This window comes from Erythrolamprus reginae, chromosome 12 (assembly GCF_031021105.1).
Source record: "Erythrolamprus reginae isolate rEryReg1 chromosome 12, rEryReg1.hap1, whole genome shotgun sequence".
Classification (NCBI taxonomy): Eukaryota; Metazoa; Chordata; class Lepidosauria; order Squamata; family Dipsadidae; genus Erythrolamprus; species Erythrolamprus reginae.
The window spans coordinates 1983056-1997693 of NC_091961.1; the positions used below are offsets into that span (position 1 = coordinate 1983056).

The 14638-nt window shown below is 46.9% G+C and overlaps 1 protein-coding gene across 1 annotated transcript; it reads right to left on the bottom strand.

Moving 5' to 3' along the window:
• Positions 1-1104: 1104 nt before the first annotated feature.
• Positions 1105-14382, bottom strand: TMEM127 (transmembrane protein 127). The gene is made up of 4 exons (XM_070765989.1): positions 14186-14382; positions 9297-9708; positions 5069-5233; positions 1105-4111 (listed from the first exon to the last, which is right to left on the bottom strand). The coding sequence occupies exons 2-4, from the start codon at positions 9538-9540 to the stop codon at positions 3804-3806; spliced, it is 717 nt and encodes a 238-aa protein (XP_070622090.1). The 5' UTR covers positions 9541-9708; positions 14186-14382; the 3' UTR covers positions 1105-3803.
• Positions 14383-14638: the final 256 nt, after the last annotated feature.

Below are 14638 nucleotides of genomic sequence, written 5' to 3' on the forward strand. Positions count from 1 at the left end.
CCAAGTCAATCAAACTGTCCACTTAGGAAGCAACACTGATTGACAACCAATTTCACAGGCTGTTGTGCACATTCAACTTTGTACAGAACAAAGTCTTCAATGAGAATATTTCATTCATTCAGATCTAGGGTGTGTTGTTTAAATGTTCCCTTTATTTTTGGGGGGCAGTGTAGTTAATACCCTTGGTGGAAGAGTTTTCCTTTTTTAAACTAAACCATCTTCAGGCAGGGATGTAAAATTCTGCAGTTCGGGCGAGCGTTTTGCGAGAACGTTGAGGACCAGGATTTTTATTTCACCAAATCTTGAAACGCAGCAAATCTTGGAACAGGGCAATTAGAATAATAGAATATTATTATACTATAATAATATATAATATATAATTATATTATAATATAATATACAGTATATTAGAATACCCTATGAGACTAGACTTTCAATCCTGGGCCTAGAAAGCTTAGAACTAAGACGCCTTAAACAAGATCTAAGTATTGCCCACAAGATCATATGCTGCAACGTCCTGTCGGCGACTACTTCAGCTTCAACCACAACAACACAAGAGCACACAACAGATTTAAACTTAATATTAACCGCTCCAAACTTGACTGTAAAAAATATGACTTCAGTAACCGAGTTGTCGAAGCGTGGAACTCATTACCAGACTCTGTAGTGTCATCCCCAAGCCCCCAACACTTTACCCTTAGATTATCCACGGTTGACCTATCCAGATTCCTAAGAGGTCAGTAAGGGGCGAGTACAAGTGCACTCAAGTGCCTTCCGTCCCCTGTCCTATTCCTTTCCTATATCTCCTCTACCTTTCTTCTATTCCTATATCTCTTCTTCTATTCTTTCATTGATATGTTCTATTACTACATCTTCTCTTCTATTCTTTCATAGATATATTTTACTATGAGTATCTCCTCTATAACCTTCATCATGTATTTTACTATATGTATATAGATATATACCCACTAAAACCCTCATTGTGTATTGGACTAACCTAACTAACTAACTAACTAACTAAATAAATAAACAAACAGGGCAATTCATTCCCTTCGTTGTGCATTTGGCTTTTAAGGAAAAAAAGGAGACTCGAGGCAGACCGACAAGAGTAAATGCTCCACAATGTGGATATTATTTTAAAAAACAAAAAACAAAATAGAAACATGTCAATGCAAGAACAGTAGCCTTTGCAAAGCGGTCAGCCAACGGATCAGACAGACACGGGGCCCAATGGGGTTTTGCCCCCCCCCCCGACAAAGGCGCACCACAAATCCCGTGATCATTCGTTCTTTTACAAGCTGCGCTTCAAAAATTTGCCAAGGGGCAATTGACTGTCGCCGTTTTATTTTGGGTAGAAAAAATAATGCAGAATTTTAACGACGGGAGTTAATCAACAAAACAATGCTTCGTTAACGATGGCGCTGGGTCTGAAAAAAACCGTACGCAGATTGTGTGGGCTATTATATTTTTTTAATCGAGTCCCATCACGGGGAAAAAAGCCCCTCCAATTTATTCTGAAGGTGAACCAAGCTGCCTTTGGAAACATGGAGGCGGCCGCCTTTTATTGCTTCCCGGCCTTGAGCCAGAACATTTTGCTGACCTCTGAAGGATGGAAGGTGGAGTCAAACCTTGAGTCGGTCAGGATCGAACTGCAAAGCCAGCCTGCAATACTGCATTCCAGCCCCCGGCGCCCCCACGGCTCGTGCCCAACGTTTACTAGCCAAATTACAGGAAGCAATCCGAAGATCTCGCTGGCATCGCTACCAAGCTGGGGGGGGGGGGTTTGTGAGCGCGTAGAAAGCACAAAAGTGAGATGAGGATGCCCAACTGAACTGCCTTTTTAAAAACAACATTAAAAAAAAGATTTTAAAAAGATCAGATTTCTTCTACATTCCACAACTTTGTCCTTTAAAGGAGGAAGCCTTTAGATCAGGGGTCTTCAAACATGGCCGCTTTTAAGACTTGGGGACTTCAACTCCCAGAATTCTCCAGCCAGCATTTTTTCCTCCCGTGCAAATAAGAACACGGGGGTCTCTCTCACTCCACTCTCAACCCTGGTGGCATGTTCACATGTGCAGTCTACAGAAACTACCATGTGCTCTGCATGAAATGGCACGTACAAGAGAAAGACTAAATCCCTCCATAACTTTGGGAGGCCAAATCACTCCCTTCAAGCATCGAGATCGTGGCAAATAACTCTCCCGCCTCTCAGGGGGGGTTTGTTGCTGTGTTATCTTTCCACCTTGCTTGAACGGGAACAAACCCTCATCAAGTCAAGCCGGTTCTACTTGGTTTTACAGTCTCAACCTCCTTTTAAAACACACACACACACACACACTCGGAAAAGGCCGCTCACTCCCTCTCACAGTCAGTAAAAGCACGTTTTAGTGAATCCAAAAAAACGAGAACAAAAAAACCATTGCTGGCTTAATTGAAGCAGGTCGAGAAAAAAAAATGGGAAAAGGTTTAACTAGAGTTATCTCTGTAGGGGAAGTGGAACTGTAAAATGGTCTTTCGGTTACTACCTTGCAGCTAAAAAAGGACTTTTTAGTCTGTGAAAACACCGGCGCGTGTTGGAAGGATCGGAGCCGGAGGCTTTACGGAGAAAGTTTTTTGAGATTACAAAGGCGGAATCCAGTGGGGGTGAAAGACAGACCGAAAAGGTGAGAAATCAAGCTTGGAAATCATCAGTATTTGCATATAATCGGTTGCAGTGGTGGTGGTGGTGGTAGTGGGAGGAGGGGGGGGGGGAGAACGTGGTTCTGATATGTTGCCTCGCGGAGAGGCGGCTGAAGGGCCTGGCAATTGTGCAGCCAGATGGAAGGGCGCCCACCCGCGCGCCCGCCTCTCTCCCAGGGAGGAAACTCCGTGGTCGCGATGCCCTCCTCTCTACCCCGCCCCCCCCCCCAAAAAACACACACACACCGTCACGGAAAGAGGAAGCCGCAAGAAGAAAGGACAAAGTGCAAAAAACCCGCTTCCGCGGAGTGGCGGGAGTGGATGAAAACGAGGGTGGGAGGGAAGGTCGACCCCGCTTTTCGCCGGAAGCGCGAGGGTCGACCGGACGGCGTCGCCTCTCCACAAACCAGTGCATAGAGAAGGAGTCCCGCATCGTTCGGAGTGCTGAAGGCCAAGCCCGTTGGCCCCCTAGGGGGTGAACGCCGGAGTGTCCCGGTCCGCTCCCCGTCGCCACCCCCAAAAGGAGAGGGGCTTCTCTGGGTGGCGGGACGGGAGAGTTGAATTCTCTGCCGCCCGCCAGTGTGAAATGTCCTTACCGCAATATGGCCCAAAATGGTGGCACCCTTCCCTCTACCCGCCCACCCGCTCGCCCGCCCCTTCCCCATCCGGTCAAGCTGTCTACGTGCCTTCCTTTTCGCTTCCTTCTCCCGAAGCGGCTCTCCTTTTCCTCTCTTCCGACCTCCCCAAGAACCCCCCCAAGCTCCGCTGCTCTCGGCAGCTGGAAAACGTCGGTAAAACGTCCAGTGACCACCACCCCCCTCCCCAAATGCCTGAGGTTCAAAGCCCGCCCCAACCGTCTCCCCCATTGCTTCAGAATACGACTGTTTCAGAGGTCGTCGGATAAACAAGTCTGCATTGGCGGGGTTGGGGGGAGGCCGTCCTCTCTCCAGACAGGAAACGGTCGAAGGGAGCCGATCCGCGGAGAGGAAGGGAGGGAGGGGGCAATGCCTAGGAGAGGAGGTTCCGGGAAGAGAAGGGGAGGCGTTCCCAAACCGTCGCGTGCAGGCTGGCGTTCAGGATGGGCTGGAAAGAGCCACCCGCCCCCCAAGTCGTCCGGGGAAGTGTTAGGGCGTGTAAGCCGGCGGTGGCTGGAACTGGTTGATCCCTTCGTACTCGGCGGGGTAAGGTTCGTTCTCCTCCATCTCGGACAGGAGCTCAAGGGCCTGCTCCTCTTCCTCCGTGGGGTAGTGGCGCAGCAGGTTGGCCGCCGTGGCCAGGATGGAGGCCCCGCCGGCTCCGGCCACCAGGTAGAAACTGACGGCGAACGTGACGTAGACCTGGGAGCCGTGGTACTTCTTGTGCTGCTGTTGCTGGGCCAGAATCAGCTCCGACGCCCAGTAGCAAAAGCCGATCACGGTGGCGCACTGCAGCACTGCGGGCAGAAGGGTGGAAACAGTGGGGATGAGGACACGGGCCGTGACCATTTCTGAGGCTCTCTCTCTCACACACACACATACACACACACAAACAACCAGAGAAAGAGAGAGAGTGAGAAAGAAAGAGAGTGAGTGAGATAGAGACAGAGAATGAGTGAGAGACAGGGAATGAGTAAAAGAGAGAGAGAGAAAGAGACAGAGTGAGTGAGAGAGAGAGAATGAGAAAGACAGAGAATGAGTAAAAGGGAGAGAGTGTGTGAGAGAGTGCATCTTATACAATGGTCCCTCTACTTACGAACTTAATTCATTCTGTGGCCAGGTTCTTAAGTAGAAATGTTTGTAAGAAGAAGCAACAGGGAGGGTGGAGGCCCTCTTTCCTCCCAGGAGATTCCTAGAGAGGCCCCACGGAGGCTTCTCCCCGCCTTTTCTGACCCTGTTTCCTCCCAGGAGATTCCTAGAGAGGCCCCACGGAGGCTTCTCCCCACCCTTTCCGCCCCTGTTTCCTCCTAAGAGATTCCTAGAGAGGCCCCACGGAGGCTTCTCCCCACCTTTTCCGCCCCTGTTTCCTCCTAAGAGATTCCTAGAGAGGCCCCAAGGAGGCTTCTCCCCGCCCTTTCCGGCCCTGTCTCCTCCCAGGAGATTCCTAGAGAAGCCCCACAGAGGCTTCTCCCCACTTTTTCCAGTTACAGTTTCAGAAGCTTGGGTTTGTAAATGGAAAATAATTCTTGAGAAGAGGCAAAAAAATCTTGAACACCCGGTTCTTACCTAGAAAAGTCCATAAGTAGAGGCGTTCTTAGGTAGAGGTACCACTGTAGTCCGAAAAATAGGGTATTTGGTGGACTAGTAAGAGGAATGGGGGGTTGTGGAAGGCCCACGCGAGCCCCGCGAAAGCCCCCCCACCCACCCACAAAGGAACCCAAAGCATAACGTAAAAACCAAGGCTCCCCAGCTACCTGTGAGGATGTGAGCGAATGCGTAACGGCGCGTAATCTTCAGTGCAGCCTGCTTGGGCCCAAAGACGTCGAGGAGGAAAGCGGAGAGGCTGCAGACGATGCCCAGGAAGCAGAAGGCAGCGATCACCCGAAGGAGCAACACCGTCTGGGGGTTCATGCAGTAGTCTGGAAGGAGGGAGGCAGAAGGGAAAAGCCATTTGCTCAGTGTTCTGTGCATGCGCAGAGGGTAGAAGGACCCAAACGGCGGCATCTGGGCCGAGCCTCACGCACCCTCCGGGCTCTCCGATGAATGACAGGCACAAACATTTCACCTACTTTAAAAGTGCCTCTCACCAGCTTATCCTGAGGCCCATTAAAAAAAGGGGGAAAAACATCACCCCTTAAGCAAGATAAAGAGCCAGTTTGATCTCGTGGTTTAAGCACCGGGTTATAAAGTGGGCGAGGCAGCGAGTTCTAGTCTTGCCTTAGATAGCGAAGGTAGCTAACGTTTAAGTGGGATTTTTCCCCCCTCCAGAGTATAAAGTTGGATGTTTGGGTGGTTATTTTTCTTCCCCCCCCCCTTTTTTGTATAAACTCCCCCTCCCTTTTGTTCATTGTTCTTATTGTTGGATGTATTGGGGGTGGGGGTTTCCCCGAGATTTTTGTGTGTTTCTGTTATGTAGTTTATTCCCATTGAGAAAACATAATAAATATAATAACAACAACAACAACAACAGAGTTGGAAGGGACCTTGGAGGTCTTCTAGTCCAACCCCCTACTTAGGCAGGAAACCCTACACTACTTCAGACTGATGGTTATCTAACATCTGCTTAAAAATTTCCAGTGTTGGAGCATTCACAACTTCTGAAGGCAACTTCTGTTCCACCGATCAATCATTCTGACTGTCAGGAAATTCCTCCTTAGTTCTAAGTTGCTTCTCTCCTTGTTTAGTTTCCACCCATTGCTTCTTGTTCTACCCTCAGATGCTTTGGAGAATAGCTCAACCCCCAAATCTTCTTTGTGGCAACCCCTGAGATACTGGAAGGCTGCTATCATGTCTCCCCTGGTCCTTCTTTTCATTAAACTAGACATACCCAGTTCCTGCAACCGTGATATAATGAATGCATATTTTTTTAAAAAAAGAAATTCGTTTTAAATTAGATCCATAAGTGCTGGTGCAGTTGTCCATGTGGCAGGTGGATTAATACAAACGTTCATTGTTTATTTGTTTTGGTGGAAAGGCGGCTGATTTATTGGCTGGTTCCACTGTGTTCCAGCTGTGTCAAAGGCTGGGGCTATGAATTAGCGAGTTTTACTGTCCCATGAAGCAACTCAGTGGGTTTAGCGCTCATAAATGGAAAAAAAATAAAAAAATAAATTAAAAAGGCTCTTAAATTTGATTTATATTTTTTTAACTCTCAGAGTTTTTCTCTCTCCAATATCAACTTTGCAAGCACAAGAACTAAGGATGCTGGGGGTTTAAAACAAGAAATCTTTGTTTATTTATTGGATTTCTATGCTGCCTCTCTCCAAGGACTGGGGGCAGCATAGAAATCCAATAAATAAACAAACATTTTTTGTTTTAAACCCCCGGCATCCTTAGTTCTTGTTTTCACTTATTTCTTGATTATTGAAAGAGTAGTAGATCCTTGGAACAAACTTCCAGCAGACGTTGTTGGTAAATCCACAGTAACTGAATTTAAACATGCCTGGGATAAACATATATCATCCTAAGATAAAACACAGGAAATAGTATAAGGGCAGACTAGATGGACCATGGGGTCTTTTTCTGCCGTCAGACTTCTATGTTTCTATGTTTCTAAGGAAGGAATAGGGAAGGAAGGAAGGAAGGAAGGAAGGAAGGAAGGAAGGAAGGAAGGAAGGAAGGAAGGAAGGAAGGAAGGAAGGAAGAATCCACAGTCACTGAATGTAAACATGCCTGGGATAAACATATATCCATCCTAAGATAAAATAAAGGAAATAGTATAAGGGCAGACTAGATGGACCAGGAGGTCTTTTTCTGCCATCAATCTTCTATTTTTCTATGTTTCTAAGGAAGGAATAGGGAAGGAAGGAAGGAAGGAAGGAAGGAAAGGAAGGAAGGAAGGAAGGAAGGAAACAAGGAAGGAAACAAGGAAGGAAGGAAGGAAGGAAGGAAGGAAGGAAGGAAGGAAGGAAGGAAGGAAGGAAGGAAGAATCCACAGTCACTGAATGTAAACATGCCTGGGATAAACATATATCCATCCTAAGATAAAATACAGGAAATAGTATAAGGGCAGAGTAGAGGGACCAGGAGGTCTTTTTCTGCCATCAATCTTCTATTTTTCTATGTTTCTATTGTTCCCAATCTATTGCATGCAGATCCTGAAAATCCCAGTTTTAATGCCAGTTCACCATAGTTACAAGTATCAATTAGAACAACAACAAAATCCAAAATGTGCCCAGTTTTAGGATGTTTCGCATGGAGCAAGTGCCACTGTTTGTTTACTACCGGTAACATTGAGAGCATTTAGAATACTTGCCTAGATAATCCTTATTTATTTCTATCATGGTTATTTTCCTTCCTGTTTACATTTAAAGAGCTGCAGGATTAAACTAGAGTGTTCATGGGAACTATTGCTCTTTTTTTTTCCAGAAGGGAAAAAAAGTCACCTTTATGCAAACTTCTCAGATTCTGAGGAACAGAAAAGAGAAACCAAAAAAGCTCCAAATGATTTGTTCGTGTCATAGTAGAACAGGAAGAGCTGAAATATTTTGCAGAAGCGCTCAACAAAACCACAGCCAGTGGTAACAGCTGAAAATTAAGCATTGATGCCAGAGCTACATTGATCTGGATTAGCTATTTTTTAAAGGGTGGTGTCCACCAGTCCCACTCACAATTTATATTTTGCACCATAATTGAAAAGTAAGTTGACTTTGTGCTTTATCTGGTGGGTCTCCAGCCTTGGCAATTTTACAACTTGTGGTGCACACATCTGGGTGTGAGGAAGGAGGAGTGTGGAAGCCCCAGGTCCTTGAACTAGAACAACAGTTGTGCACTTTGCTCCCTGAGCAATAATAACACACCTGCCAGTTATAATTTGTTTGCATTCCAAATATCACCTTACAAAAAGAGGAGGCGATGTGTCCTCCAAGATGCGGTCAACACACGTTGGAACCGGATGCCTGATCTTCTCCAGGTGACCCACCTTGGCTACAACCCTACTTACTTGAATCTCAGGGCAAGCAGGCCTAACATTACTTGCGGGACCCCCTTCTGCCCCATGAATCCCAGCGACCGGTGAGGCCCCAGAGAGTTGGCTTTCCCCAGGTCCCGTCAATTAGACAATGTCGCTTGGACGGACCCAGGGGAAGAGCCTTCTCTGTGGGGGCCCCAACCCTCTGGAATCAGCTCCCCCCGGAGATTCGCAATGCCCCCTACCCTGCTCGCCTTCCATAATTCTTAAGACTCATTTTTGTTGCTAGGATTGGAGCCATTAGACTCAAGCCCCCTGGCTGACGAGGGTAGATATGACTGTTTGTGAATGGCAATGAGTGGTTTTTAAATGCTTTCATTCATTCTTCTTTTAAAAAAAAATAATATTGTAATTCTTTAAAAACATTAAACCTTCAAATCCACCCTGCGTTAAGCAACCTTGCAGAAGAGCACAGCGACCAGTTAGGTCCCACAGAGTGGGTCTTCTCCGGGTCCCGTCAACCAAACAATGTCGCTTGGCGGGACCCAGGGGAAGAGCCTTCTCTGTGGCAGCCCCGGCCCTCTGGAACAAACTCCCCCCCAGAGATTAGAATTGCCCCCACCCTCCTCGCCTTTCGTAAGCTCCTTAAAACCCACCTCTACCGCCAGGCATGGGGGAACTGAGATACTCTTTCCCCCTAGGCCTCTACAATTTTATGCATGGTATGTCTATATGTATGATTGGTTTTTATATAATGGGTTTTTAACTGTTTTTAGTATTGGATTATTGTCATATACTGTTTTATTACTGTTGTTAGCCGCCCCGAGTCTGCGGAGAGGGGCGGCATACAAATCCAATCAATCAATAAATAAATAAATCAGTCAGTCAGTCAGTAAATAAGTAAATAAATAAGTAAATAAGTAAGTGAATAAGTAAATGAATAAGTAAGTAAATAAGTAAGTAAGTAAATAAGTAAACAAACAAACAAACAAACAAACTCTGGCCAAATAAACAGCAGAGGATCAAACACACCAGGCCAATCTACAGTTACCTATTAAGACCTCTTTTCTCACCTTTAAGTAGATCCGGGTCAATGTATCCCAACACGTCAGCAACTCCCAGCTCCTGGCGAGAACAGGTGCCCCCGTGTATCCGTAGCCAGGCAGGCTCTGCCAAGGCAGTACACAGGGCCGTTATGGAGAGGGCCCCAGGCAAGGCCGACGCCAGGCTCCTTTCGGGTTGCTTGGGCAAGGCACTCCCATCTTGCCCTCTCCGCCTTCGGCCACCGGGCAACCCTGAACCACTCGGGGTATACATGGGTCTCCCTTAGGGGTATCTGGCCAAATGAATCCAACGCAGCCACCAACGAAGAGTGAAGCCCTTGAGATCTTCACTGCCGGTGCCGGAAACTCATTCAGGAGGCGGCAGGTGGACAAAAGGCCGGCAGGCAAGACATAACACCAAAGGAAGAATGGACTCTGGACTCTGTGGAGGAGGCGAAAAGAGACAATTGATGACGACAGGCAGAGACAAAAAAAGCGATTGTTCCTAACTGACCATGTTACGGAGGCACGAAAGCTCCCTTCCAGCTACCAGAGTTTAATTGTTGAGCTGGAAAACGTTACAAATGAGGAGGGAGGACAGCAATATTGGATCTCTCCTTTAAAGGCATGCGAAGAGGCTTGGAATTTAGGTTGGCAAAAACATAAAGGACTGCAATAATTCTCAGGCCAAAGAAAGGGATGAAGCTCAACAGTCCAAAGACGGGCTACAGAAATGGTGGAAGGTCTTAAGCGTAAAACCTATCAGGAAAGACTTCATGGACTCCATCTGGATAGTCTGGAGCAGTGTCTCCCAACCTTGGCAACTTGAATACATTTGGACTTCAACTCCCAGAATTCCCCAGCCAGCAAATGCTGGCTGGGGAATTCTGGGAGCTGAAGTCCATATACCTTCAAGTGGTCCAGGTTGGGAAACACTGGTCTAGAAAAAGTGCAGAGAGGAGCAACCAGAATGATGAGGGGACTGGCGGCTAAAACGTACGGTGAACGGTTGCAGGAACTGGGCACGGCTAGTCTAGGGAAGAGAAAAACCAGAGAGAGGGGAGATGAGAACAGTCTTCCCATATTTGAGGGGCTACCACAGAAAGGAATGGGTCAAGCTACCTTTCAAGGCACCCAAAGGGAACTGGTCAAAGAGAGATTCAACGATTCAATGACCTACATGGCATCGGACCAGAATACCTACGGGACCGCCTCCTGCCGCATGAGTCCCAGCAACCGGTTAGGTCCCACAGAGTCGGCCTTCTCCAGTTCCCATCAACTAGACAATGCCGGTTGGAAGGACCCAAGGGAAGAGCCTTTTCTGTGGGGGGCCCGGCCCTCTGGAATCAGCTCCCCCCGGAGATTCATACTGCCCCCACCCTCCTCGCCTTCCGCAAGAGTTCTCAAGGCTCACTGGCCATTAGAGTCTTGCCCCCTGGCCGATGAATGGACTGAGAGAAACTGGTGGAATGAGAATGACTGGTTTTTTTAGGGTTTTCAGTTTTAGATTATATATTTACAGTAATTAGCTGGAGCAGAAATGTTATTAGTCCTCGGAGAAGGGCGGCATAAAAGTCCAATAAATAAATAAACCTAAAACCATGACAAATTTCCTGAGAACAATCCACCCATGGAACAGAAGTTCCCTTCAGAAGCTGTGGGAGCTTCATCCCTGGAGGCTTTAGAGGAAGAGAATGGGCTGTCATTTCTCAGAAAGGGTGGAGTAGCGGGTGGAGTTTGGACTAGACGACCTACAACGTCCTTCCCAACCTTTTCGGCAAAGCAATCTGGGCCAATTAGAGTTTTTCTCAACATTATGCAGATTTCGGTTAATTGGGGGGAAAAGGGGGATGCTCACATATAACCCTGACTGGTAAAGAAGGTCCCATCAACTAAACAATGTCGTCTGGCGGGCCCCAGGGGAAGAGCCTTCCCTGTGGCGGCCCCGGCCTTCTGGGATCAACACCCCCCCCCCCCGGAGATTAGGACTGCCCCCACCCTCCTTGCCTTTTGTAAGTTACTAAAGACCCACTTATGTCGCCAGGCATGGAGGAACTGAGATACACCCCCCCCCCCCCCCAGGCTTATACAGTTTACAGTTTGTATGGTTCCAATGTTGGTTTTAGAATGTTTTTAATATTAGATTTGTTTCGGAGAGGGGCGGCATATAAATCCAATAAATTGAATTGAATTGAATTGAATTTTGTTGTGAGCCACTCCGAGTCTGCGGAGAACGGCGGCATATAAGTCTAATAAATGTATTTGTTTGATTTGTATGCTGCCCCTCTCCATAGACTCGGGGCGGCTCACAACAATAATAAAACAATGTATGACAAATCTAATATTTAAGTAAGTAAAAAACCCTTATTAAAAAAGCAAAACATACACACAAACATACCATGCATAAATTGTATAGGCCTGGGGAAAGGGGGATATCTCAATTCCCCCAAGTCTGACGACAGAGGTGGGTTTTAAGGAGCTTACGAAAGGCAAAGAGGGTGGGGGCAACTCTGATCTCTGGGGGGAGATGGTTCCAGAGGGTCGGGGCCGCCACAGAGAAGGCTCTTCCCCTGGGTCCCGCCAAACAGCATTGTTTAGTCGATGGGACCCGGAGATGATGATGATGATGATGATTATTATCTAATTCCTGAACCAAAACTACCTTTAACAAGTGCCTATTAAAGGCCAAAGAAAATGTAATGGATTTGCAACTGCAATTGAGCCATATACCCAAACAAGAATAACACATTTTTGTCCGACAATTTCTTTCTCTACATGCTGCTTCCGCCACTATTGTTTACCTTTTGGGCTCAAGCCAGGAACTCTGTTAGCTCTCTCTTACGTTCTTCCCAAGGAAAAAAAATGCTGCGGGCCCAGATGCCACCATCCACACTGCCAGGCTCTTTGTAACCTGGCTACTTAGTGTGAACAGTGGCTGGAGGATATCAGATTTTTAATGAAGAAACAATTCAGATCAGAAATGATTCATTCAAAGTTCAACACTTGATGACGCATTACAAAGAGCAAACCTCTCTCTGTATCCTCTTCCAGAATTGATTTCTACAAACAGCTTAATTAAAAGAATAAAAAGAAGTCATATACCATATTTTCAAAGTATAAGATGCAGCTTTTCCGGTTATTTAAAATTGTTTTGTTAATCTTAATATACTTCTCTCTACTTTGAATTTTGTTTCAGTCTTTAAAGGATCTGCTGTCTCAGTTTTGTGCAATCTACACTTTTTATTCCATTTAGCCAAGTATTCTTGCAGATTAAAAACCCATTAAATCCAATCAATTGAGGACTAGGCCCCCCCTTTTCCAAGTGACTACTACAACTAATTATATGTTTACACAAGTCATCTCAACTTATAATAAAGCTCTTACATCAGGGCTTCCTGACTGTGAGCAACACATTTGGAAGATTCCACTTTGAACCTGGCCAGATGAAAAGCTAACCACCATTCTCTAAAATAATTTGTGCCTGGAAAAATAGGAGGGCAGGAGGGCATACATTTATTGCCTCCAGCAAGATAAAGGATGGGCGGTTTATGACCCTGATAGCAAAGGTTGTCTTTTTAAAATTTGGTTGCTGGTATTTCCTTCCCTGCGTTGTAAGATTTTATTTCAACTGGTACCATGTATTATTATCTATTTCAGTGTTTCCCAACCTTGGCCACTTGAAGATATCTGGACTTCAACTCCCAGAATTCCCCAGCCAGCAAATGCTGGCTGGGGAATTCTGGGAGTTGAAGTCCAGATATCTTCAAGTGGCCAAGGCTGGGAAACACTGATCTATTTTACTTGTTTTACATAAGTCATATGTCAGCGTAAAAAAGGGTGGCCAAGGAAGCATCTCAAATTAGCCAACCAGAAACTTTTGTGATATGTGTTAGTGTATGAGTCTATAGATACACCCCCACACACACATATACAACACTACTCATACACTAACTTTTGTGATATATATGTGAGAGAATATAGACACACACATCATCATCATCATTATTATTATCATTGTTGTTGTTGTTATTATCCCACCCCTGAGGACTTGGGGCAGCTGTATACAGAGGTATACAGTATACACACACACACAATATATATAAACTAAACAAATCCTGTAACTTTTGTGCTGTGTGTGTGTGTGTGTGCATGTATGGATGTGTATATACACTATACACACACATACCACTACTCACACACTAACCTTTGCAACACATGTGTGTATGTGTGTGAGAATATACATGCACACATTACACACACATACACCACTACTCACGCAATAACCTTTGTGATACATATGTATGAGAGTATACACAAAGACTACACACAACATTCCCCCAACTAACCTCAGGTTGTTCTTGTGTTCGCTTTCCTATTAAAAACACTTCCTTCCTGAACCTTATTTAACCCTTGAACATATTTCAATGTTTCGATCATGTCCCCCCTTTCCCTTCTGTCCTCCAGACTAGACAGATGGAGTTCATGAAGTCTTTCCTGACATATTTAAAGGTTCTGGTATCTGACCTGAGCCAATAAAGGCCAGAAATAAAAATAACACTCGGAGCCTGAAGCTGACTCTCTCTTTCGTCCCCTCCCGCCAATTCCCTCACCCTCATCGCGGGGGAGTCCTCACCACCATCAGCGCCCCAAGGCCTTGCAGGGCCTTGTGTGTGGGGGCTCCTCCAAAGCGCCGGACCCCCAAATCCGGCCGGGCGAACCCCAGAACCCCACCGGGCAACCCTCCCCTCCACCATTCCAGGGAGTTCACGCGAAGGAGGCCCCGAGGGAGGCTTCAAACGACGCCCAGAGAGTGGAGTGGGGGAGGGGAGGGAGGAGCGGGACGTCCCGTCAATCACCGACTCGCTCCGAGGCCTCCCCCCCAACTGCCCCCACCACCACCGCGGGTCCTTCCTCCTTACCCGCTGTCGAGGCCTAAGCCGCAGCGGGCCTCCGCGCTGAGGGGGCCGCCGAGCCTGACAAAACCACCGCCGCCGCTCCCTCAGCTTCCCGGCCGCCGCCGCCGGGCTTCCGCTTCCACCTCCTCGAGGCGACGTCACGGCGTCGTAGAGCACCAAGCGTGATGTCATGGAGCCGCGTCGCTTCTTCGCGTGATGTCGCGGCGTTCGGGTCGCTCTCCCCGTGACGTCACGCCGCCGCGTCGTGCCCGCCTCAGAAAACACCACCGCCATTACTGTACTCACGCCGGGGTAGGCCAAGTTGCCTCTTTTATGATTTGCGGACTTCAACTCCCAGAATTCCTAAGCTAGCATGATTAGCTCAGGAATTCTGGGAGTTGAAGTCTACATGTCATAAGAAGAGCCAACTTTGCCTATGTTCCTGTACAATGTTACTGTGCACATAAACAAAGACAT